This window comes from Xiphophorus hellerii, chromosome 22, assembly GCF_003331165.1.
Source record: "Xiphophorus hellerii strain 12219 chromosome 22, Xiphophorus_hellerii-4.1, whole genome shotgun sequence".
Classification (NCBI taxonomy): domain Eukaryota; kingdom Metazoa; phylum Chordata; class Actinopteri; order Cyprinodontiformes; family Poeciliidae; genus Xiphophorus; species Xiphophorus hellerii.
Window position 1 is genome coordinate 13,133,254 of NC_045693.1, and position 19,301 is coordinate 13,152,554.

At 37.0% G+C, this 19,301-nt stretch overlaps 1 protein-coding gene across 2 annotated transcripts in view; it reads left to right on the top strand.

Annotated features, from left to right (window-relative positions):
• The window catches only part of eys (eyes shut homolog), a 171,944-nt gene extending 152,944 nt beyond the window's left edge, over window positions 1-19,000 (top strand). For both annotated transcript variants that reach the window (XM_032553124.1, XM_032553125.1), the window contains 8 exons: window positions 2,979-3,151; window positions 8,858-9,040; window positions 10,281-10,447; window positions 11,389-11,533; window positions 14,575-14,749; window positions 15,461-15,633; window positions 16,694-16,855; window positions 17,633-19,000. In XM_032553124.1, the coding sequence (XP_032409015.1) occupies window positions 2,979-3,151; window positions 8,858-9,040; window positions 10,281-10,447; window positions 11,389-11,533; window positions 14,575-14,749; window positions 15,461-15,633; window positions 16,694-16,855; window positions 17,633-18,825 (2,371 nt within the window). In that variant the 3' untranslated portion in view covers window positions 18,826-19,000. The remainder of the gene's footprint in view (window positions 1-2,978; window positions 3,152-8,857; window positions 9,041-10,280; window positions 10,448-11,388; window positions 11,534-14,574; window positions 14,750-15,460; window positions 15,634-16,693; window positions 16,856-17,632) is intronic.
• Window positions 19,001-19,301: the final 301 nt, after the last annotated feature.

Sequence of the window (19,301 nt, forward strand, 5' to 3'; positions counted from 1 at the left end):
GCCAACTCATGTCTTTTCCATGGCTCGTAGAGGATTCCAAAGCATATCTTGTTTATGCTTTCTTTCTGCAATGTTGTCATTCTTGTCACAAAGGCCAGGTTTGTGGAGTTCACAACTACTACGATTCTCCAATGTGAGTTGTAGATGATGGGAAACTGCATTTCTGTCAGCTGTGGATCTCCATTCTCCCTGAGTTACCATGGGCCTCTTTACTGCTGCTCCTCTTTATGCTTTCCTTCCTCACCCTTTCATTTTTACTGGACAGTTGTGCTTTTATAGGTTTACACTTGTACCCTACTTTCTCCATTTCGTAATTGCTGCTCAAACCAAGCTATGTGGCATATATAAAGCTTGAAAATGTATATTTATATTCTATATTATAAACCTGCTTTAAACTTTTGCATAACTTTATCCCTCCCCTATTTATTTCTTGCATCCACAGAAAATATGGATGTATTCATTTATTCAAAGATTAAATTACCAACAGCTTAAGTTTTTTATTTTTTTTATTTTTATTTTTTTTTACTAATTAGCTGACTTTTCAGGGTAAGTAGTTAAACTGAATTTTATTTAGGCATGTCAGAATAAAGGGAAAGAATATATATTCGGTAACACTTTATTTGACGGGTTGTGAATGACACTGTAATACTTTTATAACAAATTTATGTCAGATCATGATTTCTTGGTTAATGTCAAGTTGTCATAACAAAGACATTTTGGAAAATGTCAACTTTGTATTAAAAGTGTCATGATTTACCAAATGACACTTTATGGCAACAGTCATAGATATTCATGAAGACTTACTCATGTTCATGACAGGTGTAATGTCCTGTTTATGACGGTGTCATGACAGTCTTATTCACAACCCGTCAAATAAAGTGTTACCATATATTCTTACCCCAGTGTTAGCCTATCATGTTAGTCCTAATAAGGATTAAGGTTTAATGACAACAGGTGAAAAGCTCAACTGGTGTGAATATTTTTGCAAGGCATAATGATTGAAGGTATTGTTTAACATACTGTCTTACAAAGACCCTTGCCAAAAATTGCTGCTTTTTTTTAATGCTGCTCACATTTTCTGATCTCTCCAAGATTTTGCTTGAAAATATCTACAAGTCCAGAACAAAGTCGGCTGACATTTGCGCTCTCACTTGCCACCCGTCTGGAACATCTTTGCAGCATTTCAACTCTAGAGCTGTATTTCATGTGTGAAAATGGCCTTCATGTCGGTGTTCAATGTTCACAGTTCCTCCACTCTATGTTTTGAAAAACAAAGTATGACTTGCTGAATTTCAGCCACAGTTTGGTGTAGAAAATAAAGATCTTTGAACCTATTCACCCATGATAGAAACCTATATCTATAGTTAATGTGTCGTCTGCTCTTGAGGTAAGTTAGGTACCTTTACTGTAGACTGTTTTAGAAACTATCTGGAACTTGTGAACAAAACCCCATGCAATTTAAGAATCACATTTAAAGTGACAACTTTAAAGGCAATTTATTCAGTTTAAAAGAACCAAACCTCCTTGTGTCGGTTGTCAAAGTCTATTAAAAAAAAACATCTGTGCCTTTTCTGGTACATCTTATCAGTATTTTCTATTGTTGTCTCTTGCTGTAACAAAAACCAGCACAGATGGCAAAGACAATGAGCTGCATATACAGATGAAACCATATATGTACATTAAAAAAAATTCTCACTGATAATAGATCAGATTAAATATTATTTGACGGTATTACTAAAATTATTTATATCTCATACATTTGAAAATAATAGGCAAGATAAATGTTTTCAATTAGTTTTATTATAATTCAAAGTTGGCAAATTCTAACATTACTGCATGGTGAAGTAATTTTGAAACGTCCTGATGAAGATATGGCTTTGATAAGCTTCTGTTACTCATCCTTGTAAGTTTTTTTTCTCTTTTAAAACACTCTTGTGAAATTGATCTCCAGGCACAAACTGCTTCCCTGTGACCTTTAAAGGGACAAATTGCAGCTGTAGTGAGAAACTTGTGAAAGAGCCCAAAACTCCTGAAGTGAAAAACAGAAGTCTTTAAAACAATTATTTGAGTCATTTTTGGCTTTTAACTAATAGAAATTATTTTAGTAATCCTAACTGACCTAAAACAATAAATATTAAGATGACTTTATGTCAGACAGTGATAGAACATGCATTTCTTTTGTATTTTTATACATTGTATCCGATTTCAACTGTATCTTTGAATTTAAAAAGAAAGCTCAATTTGTTAATCATCAAAATTATTCATATTACGTATTTTGTGTTGTAAAGAATCCTTTTTGTATCTTAGTAGGCACAGTATTTTCGAACAATTCTCAGCTTTGATGGCAGAATGTAAATATTTCATTTATAGAAGCCATTTTCTGAAGGAGCAAAATGAATCCTACAGTGCTGCTGCTCAAAAAGCATTATTAATTTATAGGTCTGAAACCCTACCAATGCTTCCACTGTCTTATCTTATACCTTTTTTTAGAATTGTGCATGTCGTAAGAGCACTTTATAAAGTCCCAGTCTAGATATCACTTCAGATGTTAGATCATTCTTTCTGTTCTTGCTGAGAGAAGAAGTGCGGGGGAAAGAAAACAGAAAAGAAAAGGAGACAAACTATTATATAAATTCTTGGTATTTCTTTGGCTGTCATACTGCTAATGACCTGCTTCCTGCTGTTATAATTCAGAGAATGTATATTCACCTATGCAAAACAAAAAAAAACATCAAAACAGTGTGCCCCTGCTGTAATTAGTAAGATGGAGAAAGCTTTAATAGGATTTGTATTTTTCTCAACCATTATCAGAAGATTTTTACTTTCATTCCCTTTGGCTGGACACATTTATTTTCACCATCCACTCAGATCTGGGTTTGTTGATAGTTTATTTATCTCATTCTTTTTTTTTCCCCCAGCATTGTTCTGTGAGCCAGTACAGAAAGCGGCAACTAAAACGATGTCTCTGCTTACAACAGTGATGCCGAGAACTGGTTTTGCGAGTGCCCGCCACTCCACACAGGCCGACTGTGCCAGCTCAGCGCCTGCGAGCGCGGACCCTGCAGCCACGGAGCGACATGTATCCCAAAGTCACAGCTGGAGGCCGTTTGTTTATGCCCCTCTGGACGACAGGGGCTGCTCTGCGACCAAAGTAGGTGATAAACACGGAATAGGTTGTCTCAGAACATTGCAAAGTGGTTAAAGCAGATACAAATTCTGCTTTAATCCACACAGTTGGTATAATCAGAGTCTGTTGTTGAATAAAAAGGATTAATGAAACTGAATTGAGCTGAGCAGGCAGAAACGTCCTCCTCCAGCAGAAGAGTCAGATAATCAAACTCATGGCTGCTTTGCTGAATATTTTAAAAGACTATTTAAAGTTTATAAGATCTATTTCCTCTAACTGGATCTCCAGTGAAAGGCATTATTTCTCTGTGCATGTACTTGTATCTGACTGACACCAGCTATATAGAGCTTGCAAACATGATTATAAAGTCGTGCTGCAATTTTATTATGCAGGCATTTAATAGCTGATAAATGACTGCCGCGTTAACTTTTTACACTTTTTGTATTTCATATGCCGTTTTATAATCCTTTACCTAGCCCCGAAGCAGTGCCATTAAAAAAATAAAAAAAACTGTGGGCTTCACAGGTCGTGACACGCAGAAACAAAAGGTTTTGCTTGACTAGACTGACTGTAGCAGCAGCAGGGTGCTTGGCATATAAGTCGCTCAGCCATGCCGCAGCCTCCGTCAGAATCCCAGCACCCACTTGCCAAACACAGAAACCTAACCTTCTATTTTCACACTAAGTACATGGCTGACATTTGAATTTTAATCCTGAAACATCAGATTAGATCAAAGTCAAAAAGTGATCACTCCCCCTGCCTCCTGGGGCTTTTTTGTTCTTGGAACTTTGCACTACTTTTTGTGTGGTGCCTTTGCAAAATAGCAACAGTAATTACATGGGAGCCTAGCTGTCTTTTTTTTCTTCTCTCCTGTTGGAGAAGAGAGCTTACGCTGTTTATCTGCCAGGACATTTGAAACGGCTGCAAGTCTTTCTTTTACAAGTAGTATTTTTATTGTTTTGTTCTTATATCCAGCCATTAGTTACACATTTCACAAGGAACTACAAAGGAGCAAGAGAGGAAAATGAGAGGCAAGGAATTGAAGGTGGAATGCCTCGAAAGCATAAATCATCAGACATTTGAAAAATATTCAGTATCAGAATTCCGAGTTCTATTTGTACTCTGTATTAAATGTACACATATCTTAATATTGAGTCCTGTACAAAAGTATTTAAACTCTTATTCATTGTTTTTAATTGGAATTGAAAAAAGTCCAGATTTTTCGCCGATAAATCTAAAAATTGTTGTGTGCATTGTATTCAGTCCCTTTTACTCTGACACTCCTAAACAAAATTTTAACAAAAATATGGCACAACTTGCAAATCTACCAAGACATGCACATCCACTGAAACTGACCAGCCAGGCAGGGAGAGGACTGACCTGAGAGGCAGCCAAGAGAATAATGGCAACTTACGAGGATCTGCAGAGATTCACTTCTCATGTGGGGAGAATTATCAGCCATTCACACAACATATCTGTTCTCAATGGAAGAGTGATAAAAAGAAAGTCATTTGAAAGAAACCCATGAGAAGTCCAGTAGGTAGTTTGCCATAAGCCATGCAGAGAACACAGCATACAAGAAGTTGAGCAGGTTGTCTGGGTCGATTGGCAATTGAATCTTTTGGCCAACAAAAGAAGTGGGAAACTAGTGCTACAGGCCACTCTGAACACATTCTCCTCCTATGAAACATTATAGTGGCCACCTTATCAGTGGAGAGGCTTGAACTCTTCATGTTGGTCTATTATATAAAATCCCACTTAACTACACAGGAGTTTGCTCTTGCAATGTGAAATTCAAGGGATATCATGACTTTTGCCGTACACTATATATATCTCTCTTAAACGTTTTCACAGTTTTGCATCACTAAAACTGAATATTTGTCTGGTTTGCTACTTACAAGCCAAAAAGTTAATCTGTTTTCAATATCAAATATTGTCAGTGGGGCAGAAATAGATCAACAAAGCCGGAAAAAGTAAATGCAAGTAAATAATCTTCAAGATTTCACATAATAAAACAAACACACCCACACTCACACAACAATCAATTAGCTGTTAGATAGCGAAAACATTCTATAATGTTATGGCACACAATTTATTACGAAGATATTATCTTGTGAAAATGCTTTGTTTAGTTACATATTTTGTTGATTTCGGATCTGCTAAAACAAAAGGAACTCAAAAAACGAGTCTATCAACACCCTGTTACTTTTAGCACAGTAAAAAACCTTTGTTCTTAATCTTAAAATTCACCACTGCTTATTTTAATAATCTCCAAATTTGCTGGTAATGGAAAAGTTTTATCTTGTCTTCTCTAATGTAGTTCAAAAAGAAGTTTAAGATCTGATTTAGACAGTTCTTTTGTATTAGCATGATTCCTTTGGTCACTTTCACTCAGATTTAACTGATATTTAGAGTAATTTGTTCTTTCTATCAGTGCAGTTTCATGTACCTTAAGTGACTTCAAAATCTAAAAATTAAGTGTTTTAGTGGTTGAGCTTTGCATTGGATGAGACATTCTTTTTTAACAGGTGTGTTTCTGTCTCTTAAGACTTTATGAGCTCAGTTAATTTTCTTCTGTTCGCAGTTCTAATGTTCAATTTTCTTTTGTATAATGTAGATTTTATAATTAAATCACAGATAATGTCGATAATATGAATCCTGACTATTCAATCACAATCTAGAACATCATAAGTAGAGTTTTACTTCATGTTTTTCTTGGTGGAAGTGCAGGTTTGCCTGGGAGTCGTGCTGCTCTTGCAGATCTTTTCTGGATTTTCATTTTACTTGAACTGCCTTTTCGTCATGATATTTCAAAGAATTGAGAATTGTTGCCCAAAGCACTTTGATATATTTTTATAACCTTATTTGTACCCCTTTGATAGCTTCATTTTCAGATTCTCCATCAGTTATTTCAAGGAGTCGATGTTTGCTTGGTGTTGCCACAGAAGGGATTTATCACCTCTGGAGTTATTATAAGCTGATAATTCTGAATTATTACTTCTTCCCTTGAAGGAGTTCAAGTCAATTCAGGTCTGTCATGTTCTGAATCATGCCCACAACATTAAATACAACTGCTGTGCATTAGCATTGAACAATGCTAATATGTTATGGTAATTTTGCTGCAGGGGGTAGCAGTGCTTCACCTCTTTTACCTCTTAGATCAACAAATTATGTATTCTGCCCAAGGGTGGCTAAGCTTGTTTATTTTGTACACTACATTAAGAAACGCTCCAGTTTGGTTCAAGTTTTGGAAGCATCAGCACCTCTGATTAGTATTGATTTATTGTGTTTTTTTTAGCCTTTTATTATATAAAAAATAGTTTTTTTATTCAGGGTGTCTTTAGAGAGCATGAGTAGCCTTAGCTTCTTTGTGGGTGAAAAGAAAAAAAGAAGCACATTGTGTGCAAGCAGTTTTATGTCAGAACTAATTTCACAATCTTGAGCTTCATGTCATTTTGTTTTACTTCTGCAGCTTCTGCCGGTTTAGACTATATAACACAAATGCACAGCAAAGTGGAAATAATATTTAATAAGGTCTGACTGGATGTAGCAGTTTACTTCTGCTGTCCAAAAGTTGCATCTTTTTCATTTTGTGATGCATCCTAATTCCTTCCTAATGCATGCAAAGTAAAGAGTCAGAGGCCATACCTCTTGAACTTTTTCATACTTTGAAATTTGTGATTGTATCATGACAGTGCATAGCTTTAATGTGATAGCTTGTGAAATCCTAAGTATTTTTTTTATGTTTACATGTATATTTTGTAATTTTTCACCAATAAAAAATTGTATTTCACCTCCTTCAGTCTGACACTGCCAAATAAAATTCAGTTGTATTGCCTTCAGTAATCCCCTGATTAATAAACAAAGTCCATTCAGTTTCATTTAATCTTAATGTAAATTCAATTGTTCTGTGAAAGCCTTAGACATTTGTTAGACAACATTAGTAAACAAACAGCAACATAGAGACCAGGAAGCACAACAGACAAGACAAGGAGAAATTAACCAAACATCTCATAGAGGACAATTACGTCTATCATCCGATAAAAGAAAGATTATGGCACAACTACAAATCTGTCAGGACATAGTCATCCACCTAAACTGATAATCATGTAATGATCACAGTAGATCTAGAGGAACTGCAGAGATCAACAGCTCAGGTGGAAGAATCTGTCAACAGGAAAATTCATAATTGTAATTTTTCACAAATTACAACCAGCCTCATAAATTTGTACTATCCTTTAGCTAATTTGTATTAAAGGATAATACTATCCTTTAATTAATGGATAGTACAAATTTACCCTTTGAGAAAAAGTGGGACAATTGTTGAAATGGTGAAAGAACCCCATAAAATATTTTATTTGCTACAACTTATGTAAGGGACACAGCAAACATGTTGGAGAAACTGCTCTGGTCACATTGAGACTATGATTCAGTTTACAGGCCTAAATTCAAAACTCTAATTGTGGAGAAAAACACTGAACACACTATCCATCCCATGAAACATAGTAGAGGCAGCATCATGCTCTGGTTCTGCTTTTCTTCAATAGGGATAGGAAAATTTCATAGGAAGATGGATGTTGCTAAATACAGTGCAGTCCTAAAAAAAAAACTGTGAGATGCTCCAAAAGACTTAAAAAAATTACCAGTATTATGTACCTGAAACCATGACAAGGAATTTCAACTATTAGTAGTTTAGGAGGAGCTGTTTTGCTTTTTCATTTACATAAGCTATTTGTTGCACACCAATCATTTTACATTACAAAAGCAATTACATTTAAATGCTGTCACCTTAAAACCAAAATCAGGTCTGATTAGAAATTCATATTGGGCTGTATAAATGCAAGGAAAAAAACAGTTTATTTAGCTAATTTTAGGGTGTTGATGTTGTGATATTATTCTGATGTCATGAGTGCAAAGAACTTAATGGCAGAGATATAAATCAGCATATGTGTATGATCTAATTAAACACAGCCCAGTTTGCAGATAAAGTAGCGCAATGACAATTCACTGAGGCAGACAATAACCGGAGCATTTGCAGCTTTATTAATAATTTAGTAGCCAAACTGAGCCGAGGGCAGTCGCAGAGGGTGCTCTGAAGCACTCTTAGCCATCGCCCGAGGCTGCAGAAGAACATGGAAGGAGCTTCCGCACAAAGAAGACGGAACAGCTTTTTTTTTTTTGTTTGTTTGTTTTTTTTTTAGTCTGGGTCCTCAATGATGTAAAGAAAATTGATGAACAAAAACCTAAACATGGCAGCGTGTTATTTTGATTGAGCGTGGGCAAATTTACACTGAGTCCCATGTGTAAAATCAAGTAGATGGGTGTGATCAGATAAAAGGCAGAGGGGAACATTACTGAATCAACCATGCATTCTGAATGTGTAAATTGAAGATTGTAATTGAAAATCATCTGGATTATTGTGCTACCCTTGTGAACGTCGCATTTAAAGTAAAGCCTGTATGCCAGAATCTCTTCTAAACAGCTACTGATGAAAATAGAATAGGAGTGAGGAGGTGGTAGTATTTGAAAACAGGTCATCATCTAATAGCATCAGAAAAGAAAATTCATGTTTCTTTAAGCCAGGGCCTGTAATATGGTGCAATAGTGCCATCTTTTGGTAAACCAGGAAGCAGATTATGAATCAGACCTCTTGCTAGATTACTACTTGAGCAGAGAAGACCTCACAGCTGCTGGTGAGATTTTTTTCTTCTCCCCCTCTCTTCTTTTCAGCCATCAATATAACTCGTGCCAGATTCAGTGGAACTGATGAGTTTGGCTACACATCGTTTGTGGCCTACACCTCCATCCCCAGCCTCAGTTTCTTCTACGAGTTCAAGTTGAGGTTCACGCTCGCAAATAATTCATCTGCTGTCAGAGACAACCTGATTCTGTTTGCTGGACAAAAGGGACAAGGTGAGCTGAACCCCGTCACCCACAGAGGTGTTTAAAAGGAATCAAGCCAGCAAGTGAAGATAGAAAACTGATCTGTTTTTAGGCTATGTAAGCCATTTTGGTCATCTCCAGTGTATGGTAATGTACTAAGTAAGGGACTTTCCTTCTCCTCTCCTCTAAACAAAGACACGTCCTACCTAAGGGCTTTTTTCCTGATGTTGATGATCATTTTCACATTCCAAAAATCACAGGATTTCCAGCTGATGTTTTATTGTTTCTGACTTGCGTGCTGCAAAGTTGTTGCGGCTCGCATAAACCGAACATGTAAACCAATCATCCTGAAAGTTTCAAAATTAATAACTTCAGACACGCTTTGAGGCGAGAGGCTGTTGGCAGCTCTCACAATAAATTAGTATTTTTTTCCTCTATGGGGTCAAATTTGCTTGCAGTTAACTGCTGCGCCGTTGTCAGCATCATATTTCATCTAAAATAAAAAAGAGGGATAAAAAAATGATATCTTACAGACCTCTGCACTTGTTTTCTCTTGGGAGATCAGTTCATCAAGGTGGAGGCAAAACAATACAAGAGCAATGCGGATAATGAAACACTTGTGAAGAGAGTGTGCTGTGACTGTATGCTTGGAACAAAGGCACAACATAAGAATAGATTAAATGTGAACATTTCACAGGATAACTGCTCTAATGAAGTGCCATCTCTTGTCAACATCATCAAGGAATGTGGTAGCACTAATTATTTGATGTGGGCTCAAGTAGCACACACACTTTCCAAAAGCAATAACGTGGAGCCAGTGCTTCTGTATTTATTGGCATCCATGGTGAAAGTTTTGGAAAAATCTAACTTCTAATGTGAATACATTATTTGGTAAGAAAAAAAAACTATTAAGAAGTAATTATTTTTAATTAAATCAGCAGAGCCTTTTAAGTAGGAAAGATGTGTCTTAAGACATAAAATGGCTACAAGAAAATTCTCTCAAAAAATGTCCATTATCCACAGTCTGAGCAATAATTTACATTTATAACAACTGGCACTGTGACAAACAAGGCTGAACAAGGACCTAAATTCAGCACATATTTTTTTTCTGTCTGAAATTATAAGAAATACTTTCTTTCTAGGTTTTATACACATTTTTGCCATTACCAGTGATCATATGAAGAATGCAATATGTACTTATGCCTAAGTTAGGATGTTTACTTTATATTTTCGATCATTACTAATGACCTCCATGTCCACATATTTTCAGGCAATGATGGGGATGACTTCCTTGTTTTAGGACTACGAAGCGGCAGAGTTGTTCACAGATTTAACCTCGGGTCAGGAATAGCAACCATAGTCAGCGATCAACTCAACTATTACATCAGCATCCACACCGTTATCTTTGGAAGGTCCAAAAGAACAGGGTGGCTGAAGGTAATTTAATGCTTTGTTACAGTTTTGTGTATTTGTTTAATTTTTACAGTGGTTTGTTCATTGCGCAACATTTGTTCATTGTCTGTCTTAGTAGAAGAGAATTTTCTTTTTAGCAAAAAACTCATTTGTAAAAGAATATGACAATTAAAAACAATAAAATAAAATATTTCAGGTCTTATGTTGTTGGTTTACTTTTAATTAGTCTCACATCTGAAGTCTTCATCTGACTTAATTTTGAAACAGACTAATACTAAAAATATTTAATCTTTAGTTTTCGTACCTAAATAATAACTTCCACTCCAATGAATGTAGTATTTCATAGATGTTACCTTTTGTGCATTCAGTGGTAATTTTGGGAGATTTTCAAGTTTCAGACTGAAAAATGTTTGATTCCAGTCCCCTGCCAGTTTCTCATGGTGTCTGTGGTCAAATATAAAGCATATTTAATAAAATTTAAAAGCCTTACTATATGACTCCATACTGTGAATGCTTAGCTCATTAACTTATTGCTTTTTGTTAAACTTGAAACATGACAAGAGTACATAAACTGAAATATGTTCATATACTCAAAATGATGTAGATGTATTTGTTATGCTGTTGTGTTTTCTTGTAAAGCATTCACTTTCATTTCTGTAGTAACCAGTGAAGCAGGATGTTTGCATCATCTGACTTTAGTGTAAAAATCTGCAGGCAGTGATTTTTATTTTTATTTTTGTCTAAAACAAGGTTTGAGAGCGTTGGTGACTCAGTGCCCTATAAAAGCCTGTTTAGAGGCAAAAACCTGGGAGGGTGACTATTAAGTGGACACGGACTGAGCGATAAATCTGAGATTGCACAATTCGTCAGGTTCAGCAGATTGTGAAATTGTCCTCCTACTCCTGACGCCTACAGATGCGAGGCTCCAGCGTGAATATTGATGTTTCACTATACGTCTTCCTCAGGTTGATGGGCAGCGGAACAGAACAGGATATTCTCCTGGACCTCTGGTGGGCCTCAATGTTTTCAACCAGCTCTTTGTAGGTGGATATAATGAGTTCACCCCTGAACTGCTGCCACTTGGCTCCAGATTCCGTCAAGGCTTTCAAGGTAAGACTTCAATGGCTTTATTGCAGCCCAAAAACTGCTATCTGCAGCGGGAGCACTGGGGCTTGGACTTTCTCCCAGGATCTTTGTCTTTGTGCAAGCAGAGGGAAGGTCTGTAATGAAAAGGGAATTACAGGCCGGAACAGAGCTTTGAGGTTGATTGTATCTGCACTCTGTAATTGCTTCACACCCTGTACAGTGTGTTGTGTGTAAATTCATTCCACTACTGATAAGTCACTTGAACAAGGGCACTATCCAAATAATCTTTTGTCAACACCAGCGTCATTTATGCTCTCTCCCTGGTGACCCTCTGTGAGAACTGATTTTGGAGGGTATTCATTTTGCCTACTAATGTGAAGTGCTGTGCAGCAAAAAATGCCACGACTGTAATGATGACAACTGCTATGAATAGCACCATAACCCTATTTGGCAATCTCTGCACCACAGCAATGAAGCTTGTCATTATAAAAAAGTCACGGCTGATCAATTTGAGTGGAACAAAAGCTTTTTAGTCATAAGGGACCAGAGTGCTTTGTATGTTTTATTCTTTATCATCTAGAATTCATTTCTCTGTTCTCCAGACAAAGCAAAAATCAAATAAACCAAAGTAAGACATTGTTCTTTTCCTGCTGTGTTAACTGTGTCACTATCGCCTGCTGGAAAGCGCTACCTGAGCAGGGCCACACCGGTGGAACCGTAACCTTTCTACTCAGGATGTAATGAGAACTCATGAGCGTCTAATCAGATCTGTGTGACCTTCCTCGAGCTCTAATCATGATGGCTGGCAATGAACACACTGATAATGCACTTCAGTCCCGGTTATCAACAGATCCACACTCCCCTGCTGGAAAAGTGAAAGAGCAGGCTGTGTGGCTGCCGCAGCAGGGGATAGACAGTTGCTCTGTTTAGACTGCTGATCAAATAAACAAAAACAGAAATGATTGCCCTCACATTTCTATTGCTGATTCAAAATACAGTCACTTGCAAAAGTATTTGTACTGCTTGAAACTTTTCACATTTTGTCACACTGCAACTACAAATGAATTTTGCAGTTGATGGAAAAAGATATATATAGTCAAAAATGTTTGGTAACACTTTATTTGACGGGTTGTGAATAAGACTGTCATGACACCGTCATAAACATGACATAACTTTAAAAATTATGTAGCTTTATGTTATTAAAGCTACAGTTTAATCAGTAATACTTTTATAACAAATTTATGTCAGATCATGATTTCTTGGTTAATGGCAAGTTGTCAGAACAAAGACATTTTGAATAATGTCAACTATGTATTAAAAGTGTCATGATTTACCGAATGACACTTTATGATAACAGTCATAAATATTCATGAAGACTTACTCCTGTTCATGACAGGTGTTATGTCATGTTTATGACGGTGTCATGACAGTCTTATTCACAACCCATCAAATAAAGTGTTACCAAATGTTTCCAAAGAAATATAAAAATCATGCCATTCATTTTTCTTCATCCCCCATGGACATTATAAAGTAGAACCACTTTTCAATGCAATTACAACTGCACATCTTTCGGATAGTGTCACATCTAGAGATTAAAAATGTTTGCGCATTTACTTTATCTCCACACATCAACTCTAACCAGCTTCTATGGCCCCTCTAAAAGACATTCCCTCAGCATGAAACTGCCTCAAGTTTTAACATGAGGATAGTGTATTCACAGTGATCTAATGTTAGTTTTCCAACATACATATATGGGCTCATCTGATTAGTGCACCTTTTCCCACATGTTTGCTGTGTCCCTTTTGTGGTTGGTGACAAATTGTAAATAGGACTTGGTTTACTTATTTTCCAAAAATAGCTTTCTTCTTTCTTTTCCAGTTCGTCTCCATTCCACGAATTATTAGACAAAAATGTTAAAATGATGCATCCTACACCTTCCACTTCACAATTATGCAATGATTAGTGTTGGTCCGTAGATTAAGTTAGGGAAATGTTCTGTTATGAATCTGGGTTATGTTGTGTCACAATGCAAATTATTTTCAGCCTTTGAATGAACATGCAGCATGCAACTGCTGAACCTAACTCTGAGTTTCTTGGTTGAACGAACAGGTAGGCAGCTAGATCGAGGCACACCGTCTTTTCTAATCTTCCTTGTTAATTTTCCATTTTGTTTTTTGATGTTGTGTGTTTTCATCACAACAACCACTTGAAGCTGCCAAGCAGACAGCATCATGCCATGAATATTCATGAATGAGCATGACATTTCCCAGGCATCCTGTTTATGCCAATGACTAATGCAGCTGAGAGAAAAGAGTCTGCATGGGCAGATGACTGTGAGGGTCGAGTTCGGCCCTTTTTATTTATAGAAGGCCCCGAGCGCTGGAGGTGCAGGCCAAAACAAATATTTTCTTGCTAAAATTGAATTATAATATCAAAAAGCAAACGTGGAGATGGATAAGCTTGATAACAGATGGAGAAGATTTCTTAGAGGACCGTCAAATTAAAAGGTAGACTTGTGGTGGAAGTGGGTGGATTTAACAACTACAAACATGGTAATATTTTTATTAATAATAATAAAACTACTCCCCCTTTTTTGATTGCATACAGTATTTTGCATGTATTTATTTTTGTCTCTTTATTTCAATATATTTTGTTTTATTTAATTTGATTATTTATTTTAACTTTTATGTGTGTTGTTATTATAATAACATTATTTTTTTCCCACAAACCTTGCCATTTTGGCTTCATTTTTGTTTATTAAATGATGCCATTGTGGAATCTGTAGTTTTGTGCATACAAGATCATGTATGTTTAAGGTATTGTTAACAATATACTTTTTTCTGTATCTGTTGATACACATGTTTTTGTTTCATGTATTAGTCACTTTTCCCATCTTCTCCCTTTTCCCTGAATCCTTGTTGGTGTAACAATTGACCTGTATGCCCACTGCAAGTGCTTTATATTGTACCCATCTGTATTTGGATCACACTTTGGATCATAACTTATGTCCACTTGCTTAAAATAAAAAAAATGTCTCTCTGTATCTGTATTGGCTCCTTTCACAGGGTGCATTTTTGATGTTCAGTTTCGGACCAGGAGAGATGGGAAGTTTCAAGTGTTGGGGCAACCTGCAGGGCATCCAGCCTTCGGGCGTAGTGTGGGTCAATGTGGAGTCACCCCCTGTGTTCATGTTCACTGCAGGAATGCAGGGACGTGTGTGGACTCTGGTTCATCTGTCTAGTGAGTTAAAAAATTTTGGGATTCATTGGGTTATATTTTGTAGTGATTCCATTTTGTAATGACAAGATTTTAATTATACTGAACAAAAGTATAAATGCAACACTTTTGTTTTTGCTCCCATTTTGTCATGAGCTGAACTCAAACATCCAAGCGTTTTCTACATGCAAAATAAACCAATTTCTCTCAAATATTGTTCTCAAACTTGTCTGAGGAGGTCCTGTGCCTCTGTGGTTACGCGTGGTTTGTGGTTGTGAGCCCAGATGGATGTGCTGCCAAATTTTCTAAAACGTTTTTGGAGATGGCTTATGCCAGGTCACAGGTACCCTGAAAACTTGTGACATCTGTGGCATTGTGCTGTGTGACAAAACTGCCCAATTTACAGCGGCCTTTTACTGTGACCAGCCTGAGGCACATCTGTGCAGTAATCATGCTGTGTAATCAGCATCTTGATAGGCCACATGGATTATCTCGGCATAGGAAAAGTGCTCATCATCACAGACCTAGACAGATTTGTGAACAGTATTTGAAAAAAACACATCTGTTGTGTCTATGAAAAAGGTCTGGATGTTTGACTTCAGCTCATGGCAAAATGGGAGCAAAAACAAAAGTGATGTGGTAATATTTCTATTCAGTGTTGTTGCAAAGGATATAAGTAAAGGGAATGACAGAATTTACAGGTGTTACAATGTGCTTGACTGTTCCCATGTACAGCTGCCAATGCCCGCCTGGATGGAAAGGAACCCTCTGCACTGAGACCGTGTCTGTGTGTGATCCTGAACACCGTCCCCCTCCTCTCTGTGCCCACGGCTCCACCTGCATCCCTCTGCCGAATGGATATGCCTGCCAGTGCCCCTTGGGGACTGCAGGACTCCACTGTGAGACAGGTTGCAACACAGAACCTATCAATCCTTATTTAGTTGTTTTTTTTATAAAGCCTCCTGCAAAAGTATTTATAGCCCTTGTACTTTTCCACATTAAGCTGCAACCAGAAATGGAAATATATATTTAGTGGGACTTTATGTGAAAAAACAACAAAAAGTTGTGCTTATTTGGAGAGTTTTTATATGAAAAATTATTATCCATTTGTATTTTGACTCCTTTACACTGATGCAGCTAATTGCCTTCATAAGTCATGCATTTAATAATAAGAGTTTCCCTCCTGAGCATTTAGGAAAAAAAGACATAGTTTTCTACCTTTACTAGTAGGCTTTCAAAGTCAACATTGATCAGAGAAGCAGCCAACAAGCTTCTTACTCTGGAGGAGCTGCAGAGCTCCACGGTTCAGGTATAATCTGTCAACTCTACAGTCCTCAAATCTGGCTTTCATGAAAAAGGTCTGTGAAGAAAGACATTATCAAAAAAGGTTTTATTTATAGTTTGCCATGAGTTATGTTGGGGACACAGGAAACATGAGACAAATCAGTGCTACATGCGATGGAAAAATAACTCTGCACATCATCTTGAACACACAATTCACAGTAAAACTTTGTAGTGGCAGCATAATGCTGTGGGGATGTTTTTCTTCAGGAAAACATGTTCAGAGTTATAGAGAAAAATACTGGATGGAAGTGTTTTTGAAGCTCATTCTCTTATTTTGTAAAGAAAATTGACCAAATTTTATATCAAAGAATGTGCAAGGCATCTCCCAAATGAGTAAGTGGTTGAAAAGGGCTTTTAACACCCAGTTATTAAAAGCTTGGTGATTACAAATTCAGGGCAGAATTTCAGATTTTTATTTGCAAAAAAATATTTTGAGTTGATTTATCAAATCAAATTTCTGTAAAATATATTGATGTTTGCAGATGTAATGTTACATACATTTAAAAAGTACAAGGGGTATGAGTATCTTTCAAGGAACTGCATGTTGTTTATAGTTTTATAAGGCAAATATCTTCTGTGGGTTAGTTTTTTTAATTTAACTTCTACCTTGTCTTTTCCATTTAGCTGTGAGGATCACTGACCCATTCTTTAGTACTAACCAGTCTTCATGGATGTCATTTCCTCCAATGAGTATTCGGCACAGGACTGTTGTTGAAATGCAGTTCCAGCCTTTGTCACCTGATGGCATCCTTGTCTATTCTGCACAGCATCTTGGTGCCAGAGCAGGTGATTACATTTAATCTATAGTTAAAGATCACCTTCTTCCTGCATACTTTGTGCTATTTCAACTATTCAACTTTTCCCATTCAACTGCAGACATGGCTCAATATGTACTCCTTAATTCTGCTCATTAAGTATGTTAGAACTATGTCTTTTGGTATTGACATCCTTTATGGTTTATGAAATATTCAGCTTTTTCTGCTCATCTTGGGCCCAATTGATATTAAATTCTGCTAAGTACTTTGACGTACTTGCATCTAGAAACACTATCCAATCTTTAAACATTAGGCCTTCCAACTCTCCCTCCAACACTACCTCCAACCCTAATTCCTGCCCTCATTCCAACCCTGCATCCAACCCTCCTTCCGAACCTAACAATACCCCTCCCTCTGATCCTCTTTCAGACTCTAACCTTAACCCTCCTAACAACCCTATTCCCAACCCTCTCTCAAACCTTAACTCCAACTCTGCTTCCAACCCTCCTAACAACCCCCCTTACCAGCCCTAATTCAAGCCATATTTCTAATCCTAATTCCAACCTCCTTCCAACCATTGTTAATCATTGTGCTTCTGTATAACTAAAATAAAGCAATAACAACAAAGTTCTCAACCAAGAAATTATCCTGCTCTTTTTAAGTCAACATTTGCAACATCTACATTCACAATAAGTGCCAAATGCTAAACATTTTTGTGCTTTACCAAGAAGAATTATACAATTTCGTTTGTCCACCACAAAAAAGAAATAATGATGGCTAACAATAGAAATGCTTTTTTTTTTTTCAGGAGATTTCTTCTGTCTCTCCTTGACATCTGGGTTTGTCCAGTTGAGATACAATTTAGGTGATGGCACCCATGTTCTGCAGTCAATCCGGACAGTGGACCTTCATGGCAGGACATGGCATGTGGTGAAGGCTGGCCGAACTGGTCACCAAGGCTTCCTCAGCCTGGACAGCGAGGAGGTTAGAGAAAACAGGACTGAAGGGATGACTACACTTGATGTTGCAACTAACATATTTATCGGAGGCGTGTCCACTTTGAGCTTTGTCTGCCCTGAAGCAACTGAACATGAACCAATGAGCTTCACTGGTGGCCTGAGAGAACTTATAATCAATGGTCGAGAACTTGAGCTAACAGAGACAGGAGCTATTGGTGGAGCAAACATCGAGGACTGGGACGGCACAGCCTGTGGATACAAAGTGTGCCATAATGGAGGTCAATGTAAAGCTACAGGGGCTGACTCATTCATATGTACATGTCCATCATTGTGGACTGGATTTCTGTGCAACCAGTCTGTAAGCTGTGTAAACAACAACTGCAGACATGGCTCAATATGTGCTCCATCTACTATGCTCTCCTACAGATGCATTTGTCTCTTAGGATGGGGAGGAACACATTGTGACACTAGAATGTCCACAGACATATTCAGGTTTGTTGGAAACTCTCACATTAAATACAAGGATCAGAGATTTAACACAAGAAACTTAAAATTCACACAGGTTTCGTTTAGTGTCTATGCCAGTTCAAGTGACGGTTTGATAGTGTGGATAGGGATGGCCGAACAGGAAGATGATGACTACCTTGCAGTTGGACTTGAGGAAGGAAATCTGAAGATTGCAGTTAATCTTGGAGAAAGACTTACCCTTCCAATAACTTTAAAAAATCACAGTTTCTGCTGTAGAAAATGGCATAATGTGTCTTTAAATCTAAACCGAACTGTTATTCAAGCGTTTCTCAACAATGAGGAAATCCTGTTTGAAGATTTGGACCCATTTGAGAGATATGTAGCCTTAAACTCTGGGGGTGTGGCTTACTTTGGCGGGTTTGAATTTTACAGAAATGTATCAGTGGTCACTTCTGGGATATTTTCAAAGGGTTTCGAAGGAAATATCAGAAATGTGTTTTTGTTTGGAGATGGGAACCCGGTGCTTTTTCATAAAAACAGTGAAGGCTTTAATATTTTTGAAGGCACTGAATGATAGTAAAACTCTTAACTTTGGACATTTACAAAACCTGGAGGAAAGACAACATGAGTGTAAGGAGTTCTACAATTATTTGTTGAAGACTGTATATAGTTTTGTAGAGTAATAGTGATTTGACTGAGTTGCATTCAAAACACAAAAAAATTGTAGATTAAACTATATATATAAAGAATTTTAAGTTCTCTGTTTCACTTTATTTTTTTCTCCTAGTAAAAATTTTGTGTCTTTCCAGAGATTGGCCATTCATGCACTCACTGGCCATTTTATTATGTACACTTTGCTATTCATGGGTTGAACCACTTTTATAACATTAGAGCTGCCTTAAGTGGCATTAATTCAACAAGCTGTTAGAAACATTTCTGGGAGATTTTGGTCCATGTTGACATAATAGTATAACACAAAAGATTTCTAGAATGAACATTCAGGATGGAACTCCATTCCACCACATCCTAAAGGCGACTAATGAGGTATTT